Consider the following 12,500-nt stretch of genomic DNA (forward strand, 5'->3'; position numbering starts at 1 on the left):
CTGACCATATCATCTGATCATAACATCTGACCATAACATCTGACCATATCATCTGACCATATCATCTGATCATAACATCTGACCATAACACCTGACCATAACATCTGATCATAACATCTGATCATAACATCTGACCATAACATCTGACCATATCATCTAACCATAACATCTGACCATAACATCTGATCATAACATCTGACCAAAACATCTGACCATAACATCTGATCATAACATCTGACCATATCATCTGACCATAACATCTGATCATAACATCTGACCATATCATCTGATCATAACATCTGACCATAACATCTGACCATATCATCTGATCATAACATCTGATCATAACATCTGATCATATCATCTGATCATAACATCTGACCATAACATCTGACCATAACATCTGATCATAACATCTGACCATAACATCTGACCATAACATCTGACCATAACATCTGATCATAACATCTGATCATAACATCTGACCATAACATCTGACCATAACATCTGACCATATCATCTGACCATATCATCTGACCATAACATCTGACCATAACATCTGATCATAACATCTGACCATAACATCTGATCATAACATCTGACCATAACATCTGACCATATCATCTGACCATAACATCTGACCATAACATCTGACCATAACATCTGACCATAACATCTGACCATATCATCTGACCATATCATCTGACCATAACATCTGATCATAACATCTGACCATATCATCTGATCATAACATCTGACCATATCATCTGACCATAACATCTGATCATAACATCTGACCATATCATCTGATCATAACATCTGACCATATCATCTGACCATAACATCTGACCATATCATCTGATCATAACATCTGACCATAACATCTGACCATAACATCTGACCATAACATCTGACCATGACATCTGATCATAACATCTGACCATATCATCTGACCATAACATCTGATCATAACATCTGACCATATCATCTGATCATAACATCTGACCATATCATCTGACCATATCATCTGATCATAACATCTGACCGTATCATCTGACCATATCATCTGATCATAACATCTGACCATAACATCTGATCATAACATCTGACCATATCATCTGATCATAACATCTGACCATATCATCTGATCATAACATCTGATCATATCATCTGACCATAACATCTGATCATAACATCTGACCATAACATCTGATCATAACATCTGACCATATCATCTGACCATAACATCTGATCATAACATCTGACCATAACATCTGATCATAACATCTGATCATATCATCTGATCATAACATCTGACCATATCATCTGATCATAACATCTGACCATATCATCTGATCATATCATCTGACCATAACATCTGATCATAACATCTGACCATAACATCTGATCATATCATCTGACCATAACATCTGACCATATCATCTGATCATAACATCTGACCATATCATCTGATCATAACATCTGATCATATCATCTGACCATAACATCTGATCATAACATCTGACCATAACATCTGATCATAACATCTGACCATATCATCTGACCATAACATCTGATCATAACATCTGACCATAACATCTGATCATAACATCTGATCATATCATCTGATCATAACATCTGACCATATCATCTGATCATAACATCTGACCATATCATCTGATCATATCATCTGACCATAACATCTGATCATAACATCTGATCATATCATCTGATCATAACATCTGACCATATCATCTGATCATAACATCTGACCATATCATCTGATTACAACATCTGAAAGTGACATCTGACCATAACTTCCGTTTATACCATCTGTTCATAAATCTGCATAACATAACTGTTGTGTGTGTGTGTGTCAGTGGTGCTGCCGACGGTCAGCAGTCTGCAGCTGCAGGACGTCACACACAGCACTATGCGTGTGCGCTGGCGAGAGGCTGAAGGGGCCTCTGGGTACATGATCCTGTATGCACCACTGACGGAGGGAGACGCCGCTGACGAGAAGGAGGTGAAGAAGAGTGATCGCAACTGTTCTGTCTAGTGCCTACAGTGACGCCTGTTTACTGTGCTGTGTGCGTGTGTGTGCGTGTGTGTGTGTGTGTGTGTGCGCGCGTGTGTGTGTGTTACAGCTGAAAGTGGCTGACTCTGTGACTCAGGTTGATCTGGACGGTTTAACTCCTGCTACTGAATATACGGTGACGGTTTACGCTCTGTACGGGGAGGACGCCAGCGACCCCATGACTGCGCAGGAGACCACGCGTGAGTCCTCAGACTGTTCTTTAGCTGTGGAGTGTGTGCAGAAACACTACATTACCCATGATGCTGTGCCAGGGCTGTGTGTATGGGTTATTCAGTGGTGTCACACATCGTTACGTGTCTGTGTGTTTTAATGAAGTGAGTGTATGTGTGTTTCTCTCAGTTCCTCTGACTCCTGCACGTAACCTGCGCATCTCAGACGTCACACACAGCTCCGCTAAACTGACCTGGGACACGCCCTCTCCACAGGTCAAAGGTCACAAAATTGTATATGTGAAGACGGACGCCGTGGAGACCAATCAGGTGAGTGTGTGTGTCTCTCATTGACCCGGGCTGTTCATATGAGTGTACTTGACCTGTGACCTTTGACCCTGCGTTGACCTCAGGCTGAGGTGGGCGTGGTCAGCACAGTGGAGCTGCGTAACCTGAGCGCAGTGACCGAATACACCATCGCCATCTTCGCAGTGTACGCGGAGGGCCAGGCGGAGCCGCTCACAAACACCTTCACCACCTGTGAGAACACACACACACACACACACACACACACACACACACACACACATAGGGTCTGCGTTCAGAGTGCCAGTGCAGAACCCCGCGTCTGCTGTATATATGCATGAAAACAGAGAGTGTGTTCCGCTGAGTGTGTGTGTTGTGCTGTTCTGCTGAGTGTGTGTGTTGTGCTGTTCTGCTGAGTGTGTGTGTTGTGCTGTTCTGCTGAGTGTGTGTGTTGTGCTGTTCTGCTGAGTGTGTGTGTTGTGCTGTTCCACTGAGTGTGTGTGTTGTGCTGTTCCGCTGAGTGTGTGTGTTGTGCTGTTCCGCTGAGTGTGTGTGTTGTGCTGTTCCGCTGAGTGTGTGTGTTGTGCTGTTCCGCTGAGTGTGTGTGTTGTGCTGTTCCGCTGAGTGTGTGTGTTGTGCTGTTCCGCTGAGTGTGTGTGTTGTGCTGTTCCGCTGAGTGTGTGTGTTGTGCTGTTCCGCTGAGTGTGTGTGTTGTGCTGTTCCGCTGAGTGTGTGTGTTGTGCTGTTCCGCTGAGTGTGTGTGTTGTGCTGTTCCGCTGAGTGTGTGTGTTGTGCTGTTCCGCTGAGTGTGTGTGTTGTGCTGTTCTGCTGAGTGTGTGTGTTGTGCTGTTCCGCTGAGTGTGTGTGTTGTGCTGTTCTGCTGAGTGTGTGTGTTGTGCTGTTCCGCTGAGTGTGTGTGTTGTGCTGTTCTGCTGAGTGTGTGTGTTGTGCTGTTCCACTGAGTGTGTGTGTTGTGCTGTTCCGCTGAGTGTGTGTGTTGTGCTGTTCCACTGAGTGTGTGTGTTGTGCTGTTCCGCTGAGTGTGTGTGTTGTGCTGTTCCGCTGAGTGTGTGTGTTGTGCTGTTCTGCTGAGTGTGTGTGTTGTGCTGTTCCGCTGAGTGTGTGTGTTGTGCTGTTCCGCTGAGTGTGTGTGTTGTGCTGTTCTGCTGAGTGTGTGTGTTGTGCTGTTCTGCTGAGTGTGTGTGTTGTGCTGTTCTGCTGAGTGTGTGTGTTGTGCTGTTCTGCTGAGTGTGTGTGTTGTGCTGTTCTGCTGAGTGTGTGTGTTGTGCTGTCGTGCAGCGTTGGCTCCGGCCCCGATGAACCTGCGCTCCAGTGAGGTGTCCAGCGAGAGCTTCAGGGTCACCTGGACCCACCCCGCACCTGACGTCACCTTCTACAGACTCACCTGGAGACCAGCGGCTGGAGGAGAGACTAAAGAGGTGAACACACACACACACACACACACACACACACACTGTAATTGTGTTCTCGGGTGTCCACCTGTGATGGATTGGGAAGTGTAGAGTACTGACAGGAGAGCGTGGGGAGCAGGGGGGGGGGGTCAGCACTGCATCGCGAGGCGGGAATCAAACTCGGGTCACCGTGAGGAGCAGAGCGCACGTGCCGACACACTCACCACTACACCACCAGCGCCGACTACTCTACAACCTTTATTTAGTGTTTTATTCAGTGAGGTGAGGTCTGACCAGTGTGTGTTTGTGTGTGTGTGTGTGCGTGTGTGTGTGCGTGTGTGTGTGTGTGCGTGTGTGTGTGCAGGTGCTCATCAATGATCACTCAGAGCGGTTCCTCCTCTCGGCGCTGCAGCCCAACACTGAATATGAGGTTTCTCTGTCCGCCATTTACAGAGACGAGTCCGAGAGCGAGCCGGTGGAGCTGAGCGAGACCACAGGTCAGTGTGTGTGTGTGTGTGTGTGTGTGTGTGTGTGTGATGATCTGCTCGTCAGTGGAGGGTTAATTACTGTCTCTGATTGATTAAAGCTGCCAGAACAACCACAGTGGCTACGACCAGCGCCCGGACGACACCAGCCGGTAAACAGAGTAAACACACACACACACACACACACACACACATCAGTCAGACCTCACTGACCCTCACACACACACAATGTGAGTGTGTTTTAAGGTGTGTTAATGTGTGTGTGTGTGTGTGTGCAGCGCAGCGTCTGGCCGTCAGGAACCTGCAGCTCAGTGATGTGACCACCTACAGCATGCGTGTGTCGTGGGACCCTGCGGGCCCGAGTGCGCGTCAGTACCGCGTGTCGTACATCAGCACACGAGGAGATCGTGCAGAGCAGACGGTAACACACACACGCGCACACACACACACACTCATCTGATGAGACATGGTGAAAACAGTCTATTTCTGTGTGTGTGTGTGTGTGTGTGTGTGTGTAGGCGATGGTTCCTGCAGGTCAGAGCTGGGTGCTGCTGCAGCCTCTGCTGTCAGACACTGAGTACCGCGTGAGTGTGTGTGCGGTGTACAGCGACGGAGAATCTCCACCAATCACACGCATCGCCCGCACACGTGAGCGAGCCCCGGGTCACACACACCCTCATAAAACACACGTTTAATACACACACACACACACGTTAAAACATATAATTAAGGTGTGTGTGTGTGTGTGTGCATGTTTGTGTGTGTGCGTGCATGTGTGTTCATGTGTGTGTGTGTGTGTGCATGTGCATGCGTGCGTGTGTGTGTGTGCATGTGTGTGTGTGTGTGTGTGCGTGTGTGTTCCCGCAGTGCCTCTGTCTGCCCCCAGTGGTCTGCGTGTGTCGGAGCAGTGGTATAACCGTTTCCGCATCAGCTGGGTTGCTCCGCCCTCGCCGACCATGGGCTACAGGATCGTCTACCAGCCCACGACAGGTACAGACCACACCCCCTGACCTCTGACCTCCCGCAAACAGCTTTGACTTCCTGTAAAGGTGACCTCTGACCCCTGCAGGTGGGCGTGCTCTGGAGACATTTGTGGGTGACGATGTGAACACCATGCTGATCGTCAACCTGCTGAGCGGCACCGAGTACAGCGTTAAGGTCATCGCCACCTACACCACCGGCTCCAGCGACGCCCTGAGCGGACGCGCACAGACACGTGAGTGTGTGTGTGTGTGTGATAGAGACTGCCATCTGCTCTTCTGACCATCTCTGTGTGTGTGAGTGTGTGTGTGTGTGTGATAGAGACTGCCATCTGCTCTTCTGACCATCTCTGTGTGTGTGTGTGTGTGTCTGCAGTGTATCTGGGCGTCAGTAACCTCAGCAGTTATCAGGTGCGGGCGACCAGCATGTGTGTGCAGTGGCAGCCGCACCGCCACGCCAGCCAGTACCGCCTCGTCCTGCAGCCGCAGCTCCGTGAGTGTGTGCGCAGCTGACAGATAAACACACACACACACACACACACACACACACACACAGACAGGTCAGTCTTCGGGTTTTCAGCATGTTCCACTCTTTCAGATGGTGAGAAACAGGAAATGAGGCTGCCAGGCTCCGCCTCCAGACACTGCTTCAGTGAGCTGAGCCCGAACACACAGTACAGCATCAGTGTTCACACACAGCTGCAGGAGACCGAGGGCCCCGCCGTCAGCACCACCGAGAGGACGCGTAAGTGTGTGTGTGTGTGCATGTGTGTGTGTGTGTGCGTGTGTGCTGCTGAACATGAGGTCTGCAGAGCCAGTGTGATGGTCATCTCCCTCAGCTAAAGCTGCGCAGGCAGACGATCACTGATCCAGCAGTGAACACTCGTCATCATCATGTGTGTGTGTGTGTGTGTGTGTGTGTGTGTGTGTGTGCAGTTCCTGTGAGCACGGCTCCACCCACCATCGCCAGCAGCTCCGCCCCTCCGCCTACCCTGCCCGCCACTAAAGAAGGTACAGCAGCACAAGAACAGCAGCGCACGTAAGAGGAGCACGGATGCTTCATGTGTGTGTGTGTGTGTGTGTGTGTGTGTGTGTGCGTCAGTGTGTCGAGCTGCTAAAGCTGATCTGGTGTTCCTGGTGGACGGCTCGTGGAGTATCGGAGACGATAACTTCCAGAAGATCATCCGCTTCCTGCACAGCACGGCTGGAGCTCTGGATCAGATCGGGCCGGACGGGACTCAGGTGAGCAGCGCGCACACACACACACACACACTCTCTGGTCATCTCCAGCTGTCCTCCGCTAAGGTGTGATGCTGTGTTGTCAGGTGGCCATCGCTCAGTTCAGTGACGACGCGCGCACAGAGTTCAGCCTCAGCTCACACAGCAGCAAAGAGGAGCTGCTCACCGCCATCCAGAGGGTCAGCTATAAAGGAGGAAACACCAAGACAGGTCTCACACACACACACACACACACACACACACACACAGTGTAAAGCACACCAGTCAACAGTGGATTGTGAAATTAAGGGACCCCCCTGTGTTGACTGGCTGTGTTCCTCTGGGCTGTGAGTGAGAGTGAGACGGTCAGTAACGTCATTATTATTATTATTATTTACAAATAAACAAGTAAATACTGAACATCAGCAGCAGATACATCAGCAGACAGCTCAGATCATTCAGATGAATAGCTGTAATCAATGAACAGAATCAGGTCATTAATGCGTCATCATTCAGCGTCTGTCTGTACAAACACACACCCAGAGCCCAGCTGAGTCCTGCAGCGCTACAGGACTGATGAAGACTGCAGACGACAGGAGACGGCACCTGTGATGAAAGGAGAGGCAATCCGGCTGTTTTATCTGTATTTAAAGTGTTTTCATGCCCAAACAAAGAGAAGCGCAGAACACTCGCATTCAAGAGCCAGGAGCGCCCCCAGCAGTATCAGAGGAAGACTGAAAATACAGGAAAACAGCTTCACAGGATGAAAGCGGGAGAGTAAAATACGGCAGAATGCGAGCTGTGTGTGTGTGTGTGTGTGTGTGTGTGTGTGTGTGTGAGTAACAGTCATGTTTCCATCAGACACTCTTCACTCTTACTCCAGTACCATTTAAGATTGTTATCTTTGCTCGAGTGTAGATTTTGGAGACTCCGCCCACCTCTGCACACACACCGTCACTGTAAACATACACACACACACACACACAGCAGTGCAACAGTGACCTCTGACCTCTGCAGGCCGAGCCATGAAGCATGTGAAGGACTCTGTGTTTGCGCCGGTGGGCGGGGCCAGAAGGGGCGTGCCTAAAGTGCTGGTGGTGTTGACAGACGGCCGTTCCCAGGACGACGTGCTGCAGGTGTCCCAGGAGCTCCAGGCTGAAGGTGACACACACTTACACACACACAGACGCACACACGCACTCACACACACCTCCAGCAGCATACACACGTGTGTTTACCGCTGTCACGTCGCAGGCTACATCGTGTTCGCCATCGGGTTCGCGGACGCGGATTACGGCGAGCTGCTGAGCATCGCCAGTCGCCCCGGAGACAGACACGTGTTCTTTGTGGACGACCTCGACGCCTTCCGCAACATCGAGGAGAAGCTCATCACCTTCGTCTGTGAAGCAGCCTCAGCCAGTGAGTGTGTGTGTGTGTGTCTCTGTGTGTAAGTGTGTGTGTGTGTGTGTCTCTGTGTGTAAGTGTGTGTGTGTGTGTGTGTGTGTCTCTGTGTGTAAGTGTGTGTGTGTGTGTGTGTGTGTGTGTGAGTGTGTGTGTGTGTGTGCATGCTTGCATACATGAGTGTGTGTGATCATGTGTGCACACGTGAGTGTGTTTGTGTGTGACGTCTTTCTGTTGTTGTTTGCAGCGTGTCCTTCTGTACCCATGAGCGGCAGCACTCTACCAGGTACACACACACACACACACACACACACACACACACACACACACACACACACACTCATAAACCCTAACCTACAAGTCTGAGAGGTCAGACATACAGTTGAATTGTGATAGCAGCTGCTGGTTGTAGAGCTCTGCAGGAGTGTGTGTGTGTGGTGTGTGTGTGTGTGTGTGTGTGTGTGTGTGTGTGTTCAGGCTTCCGCATGATGGAGATGTTCGGGCTGGTGGAGCACCTGTACAGTAGTGTGGACGGCGTGTCGTTGGAGCCGGGAACCTTCAACAGCTACAGCAGCTACAGACTGGCCAGAGACGCACTGCTCACACAGCCCACCAGGTGGAGCTCACACACACGCACACACACACACACACACACATCAGCAGTGTTCCCCGTGTGTGTGTGTGTGTGTGAGCGTCCGCTGTGCTCCGCAGGTTCCTCCACCCTGAGGGTCTGCCGTCTGACTACACCATCTCCATGCTGTTCCGCCTGCTGCCCGAAACGCCCCCGGAGCCCTTTGCATTGTGGGAAATTCTCAACAGCAGCAACGAGCCCTTAGTAGGCGTCATTCTGGACAGTAAGTGAGCGTGACGTGAGTGTACGGGAGATGTTAACACGCGTGTGCCGGTGTCAGAGTGCAGAGCCGGCAGCGTTAGCTAGCGGAGTGTTAATGCTAATGGAGCAGTGAGAGGACGTCTCTTGATATGAAGCTAGTGGAGCGAGCAGATAACGTGTGCGTGCGTGTGTGTGTGTGTGTGTGTGTGTGTGTGTGTGTGTTCAGTCGCAGGGAAGACCCTAACCTTCTTCAACACTGACTATAAAGGAGACTTCCAGACCGTCACGTTTGAGGGAGCCGAGATACAGAAGCTGTTCTACGGCAGCTTCCACAAGGTCAGTGTGTGTGTGTGTGTGTGTGTGTGTGTGTGTGTGGTTCACTAGTGCTCTGTTCAGCAGGTTTATGAGGACAGGTCTCTTGTCCCTGTAATCCGCGGATCCGGATCCAGCACCTCATTTTACTGATCCCCCTTCCCGACCGCCCTCCTCCCCCGTCCGCTGTTCACTTTTGTCTGCAGCAATCGATTCTGGCCAACCGATAAGCAGCTCAGGAAACATGTTCAACAACATCCGGCCAATCAGCGATGTGGGCTTTGTCACATGACTGCATTTTGGTTCTTTTCAACTGGTTCAGACCACAGCAGTCAGTGTGAAGAGGAGCCAGCACCAGCAGAACTGTGCTGCAACGCATCATGTGCTGCTCCTGATCCAGACCAAATGAACCGACCAGTGGTGTGACAGCGCCGGTACAGTCAGACACAAGCGAACGCAGCAGACCGGAAACACTGCCGCTGCTGTCCATAGTTCAAGCGTGTTGACCTCTGACCTCTGAAATCACATCACATGACAGCGTGGACCAATAGAAGATCAGTCATCAGCAGATCAGACATCATCAGCAGATCAGACATCATCAGCAGATCAGACATCAGCAGATCAAACATCATCAGAAGATCAGACATCATCAGCAGATCAGACATCAGCAGATCAGACATCATCAGATCAAACATCATCAGAAGATCAGACATCATCAGCAGATCAGTCATCAGCAGATCAAACATCATCAGCAGATCAAACATCATCAGAAGATCAGACATCATCAGCAGATCAGACATCAGCAGATCAGACATCATCAGATCAAACATCATCAGAAGATCAGTCATCATCAGCAGATCAGTCATCATCAGCAGATCAGTCATCAGCAGATCAAACATCATCAGCAGATCAAACATCATCAGAAGATCAGACATCATCAGCAGATCAAACATCATCAGAAGATCAGACATCATCAGATCAGACATCATCAGTAGATCAGACATCAGCTGGCTTTTAAAGCCTAATTGTTTTAACCCCGCCCCCTTTTTACTGCACCGTTAGTCAGAGTTTCCCACACACCAATGCCAGTGGTGCTGCAGCTGTAGGGGTGGGGGAGGGGCTTATGACCAGCGGCTTATAAACTAGTCCTCATAAACTACATACACAAGAGTGTGTGTGTGTGTGTGTGTGTGTGTATGTCTGTTTGTGTGTGTGTGTGTGTGTGTATGAAGAAAACAATCTCTGTGTGTGATGCTTTCTCTGTGTGTGTGTGTGTGTGTGTGTGTGTGTGTGTGTGTGTGTGTATGAAGAAAACAATCTCTGTGTGTGATGCTTTCTCTCTGTGTGATGCTTTCTCTCTGTGTGTGTGTGTGTGTGTGTGTGTGTGCGCAGCTGCACATTGCGGTCAGCAAGACGTCTGCAGCGGTGATGGTGGACTGCCGCTCTGCAGGGGAGAAGCCTGTAAACGCAGCCAGAAACATCAGCACTGACGGCCTGGAGGTCCTGGGCCGCACCGTCCGCTCCAGAGGCTCCAAAGACAACTCTGCCCCGGTGTGTGTGTGTGTGTGAGAGAAAGAGAGATCAAAGACAGCTCATACATAAACACTGTGGAACGGTTAAAATAACACTGTGTGTGTGTGTGTGTGTGTGTGTGTGTGTGTGTTCAGTTTCAGCTGCAGTCCTTTGATATCGTCTGCAGCACATCATGGGCTCGACGGGACAAATGCTGCGAGCTGCCCAGCCTGGTGAGAGAGAGAGAGTGTGTGTGTGTGTAATAGTGTGTGTGTGTGTATGTGTAATAGTGTGAGAGAGTGTTTGTGTGTGTGTGTGTAATTGTGTGATGTTTGGGAACAGCGCCTCCTACAGGACATCAGAAGTGAAGCTGTATCTGTCAGAGTCTGCTGCCTCCTCTGGTCAGACTGTATGGGCAGACTGCAGCGCCCCCTGCTGTACGGGTGGTGTTCTGTAAACTGTAGAAGCTTGATGATGAAGATGATGATGATGATGACTCTGTCCCTGCTGTGGTCAGTGAGCTATATGTAGAGCTAGTGCTTCTCCTCAGAGTGATACTCCTCTGCTGGACAGATGATCTGCTCGTGCTGTCATCAGGATATAGTCAGCTCATCCGCCGTTCTTCAGCTGTTCAACCGTAAAGCGAGATGAAAAGCCGTTTACACACTGGCGTTACGCTCCTGCATATCCCCCATCAGCAGCTCTGATCATTCCCGCTCATCACCTGCATCTGAGCATCACTGCATCTCTGTCATCCTCCGCCTGCTCCAGTGCAGCTCACTGCACCGCCACCGAGTCACACCACACTAGCCTAGCGTGCTAAACAGCCAAGATGAACCACACAGCCCACAGTTAGCATCACACGCTAAGAGTTAACCGGTTCAGTACCTTTGTCTTTTCACTGTGTGTGTGTGTGTGTGTGTGTGTGTGTGTGTGTTTGCAGAGGAAGGAAGCTGACTGTCCGTCTCTGCCGCGTGCCTGTACCTGCACTCAGGACAGTAAAGGCCCCCCTGGACCCGCCGGACCCCCGGTACAGCCTTCATCACCATCAGCATCATCACCATTATTCAGACATCAGTAACTGACTGTGTGTGTGTGTGTGTGTGTGTGTGTGTGTGAGATAGGGAGGTCCTGGGATCAGAGGTGCTCGAGGAGATCGTGGTGAACCCGGCCCTGTGGTACAGTATTACCCATAATGCACCTCACTGACATCTGACCAAATCATAAGTGTGATTGTGTGTGTGTGTGTGTGTGTGTGTGTGTGTGTGTGTGTGTGCAGGGTCCTGTTGGTCCAGTAGGGGACGCTGGTGTTCCCGGTGCTCAGGGGCCTCCTGGTCCTCCAGGGCCCAGCGGACGCTCCATCAGAGGCCCTCTGGTAATGGACCGCTCAGTCGACTCCCTGACTCAGTCTCAGGGACCCACATTAACACATGGGGGGGGAACCGCAGGGAAATCTGTGTTCTGTGTCCTCAAACCCGTGCTGTGTGTGTATGACGAGGAGAAATGTAGAAATGCAGTGTACATGTAGAGCTGTATGAGAGCTGGTGTACGCGAGCGCAGCAGTAGAGGCTGTACATCACCGCTGAACACTGAACACCTGCAGCGTCCTCCTCACAGCATCAGGGAAGCGGATCTCCTGTCACTGTCATGTGACCTGTAGGAGGATATTCATCTGTGTCTGAGCATCTGGGCTGAATGTTTGACGGCGTCTATATAAACGAGGATGTTATCAACACACGCTATATATATAATGGTGTGTGTGTGTGTGTGGTCTTCAGTGTGATGATGGTGTGTG

At 50.3% G+C, this 12,500-nt stretch overlaps 1 protein-coding gene across 7 annotated transcripts in view; it reads left to right on the forward strand.

Moving 5' to 3' along the window:
- col14a1b (collagen, type XIV, alpha 1b) overlaps nucleotides 1-12,500 on the forward strand; it is a 31,083-nt gene that overhangs the window by 12,515 nt on the left and 6,068 nt on the right. For all 7 annotated transcript variants that reach the window (XM_073931252.1, XM_073931253.1, XM_073931254.1 and 4 more), the window contains 27 exons: nucleotides 1,881-2,026; nucleotides 2,148-2,277; nucleotides 2,438-2,577; nucleotides 2,661-2,787; nucleotides 3,853-3,992; nucleotides 4,330-4,462; nucleotides 4,552-4,602; nucleotides 4,729-4,871; nucleotides 4,969-5,098; nucleotides 5,318-5,440; nucleotides 5,520-5,666; nucleotides 5,807-5,923; nucleotides 6,029-6,175; nucleotides 6,367-6,441; nucleotides 6,533-6,672; nucleotides 6,756-6,879; nucleotides 7,666-7,809; nucleotides 7,903-8,067; nucleotides 8,297-8,335; nucleotides 8,527-8,665; nucleotides 8,761-8,903; nucleotides 9,108-9,217; nucleotides 10,586-10,744; nucleotides 10,861-10,938; nucleotides 11,649-11,735; nucleotides 11,830-11,883; nucleotides 11,985-12,080. In XM_073931252.1, coding sequence (XP_073787353.1) covers nucleotides 1,881-2,026; nucleotides 2,148-2,277; nucleotides 2,438-2,577; nucleotides 2,661-2,787; nucleotides 3,853-3,992; nucleotides 4,330-4,462; nucleotides 4,552-4,602; nucleotides 4,729-4,871; nucleotides 4,969-5,098; nucleotides 5,318-5,440; nucleotides 5,520-5,666; nucleotides 5,807-5,923; nucleotides 6,029-6,175; nucleotides 6,367-6,441; nucleotides 6,533-6,672; nucleotides 6,756-6,879; nucleotides 7,666-7,809; nucleotides 7,903-8,067; nucleotides 8,297-8,335; nucleotides 8,527-8,665; nucleotides 8,761-8,903; nucleotides 9,108-9,217; nucleotides 10,586-10,744; nucleotides 10,861-10,938; nucleotides 11,649-11,735; nucleotides 11,830-11,883; nucleotides 11,985-12,080 — 3,227 coding nt within the window. The remainder of the gene's footprint in view (nucleotides 1-1,880; nucleotides 2,027-2,147; nucleotides 2,278-2,437; nucleotides 2,578-2,660; nucleotides 2,788-3,852; nucleotides 3,993-4,329; nucleotides 4,463-4,551; nucleotides 4,603-4,728; nucleotides 4,872-4,968; nucleotides 5,099-5,317; nucleotides 5,441-5,519; nucleotides 5,667-5,806; nucleotides 5,924-6,028; nucleotides 6,176-6,366; nucleotides 6,442-6,532; nucleotides 6,673-6,755; nucleotides 6,880-7,665; nucleotides 7,810-7,902; nucleotides 8,068-8,296; nucleotides 8,336-8,526; nucleotides 8,666-8,760; nucleotides 8,904-9,107; nucleotides 9,218-10,585; nucleotides 10,745-10,860; nucleotides 10,939-11,648; nucleotides 11,736-11,829; nucleotides 11,884-11,984; nucleotides 12,081-12,500) is intronic.

Source organism: Danio rerio, chromosome 19 (assembly GCF_049306965.1).
Source record: "Danio rerio strain Tuebingen ecotype United States chromosome 19, GRCz12tu, whole genome shotgun sequence".
NCBI lineage: Eukaryota > Metazoa > Chordata > Actinopteri > Cypriniformes > Danionidae > Danio > Danio rerio.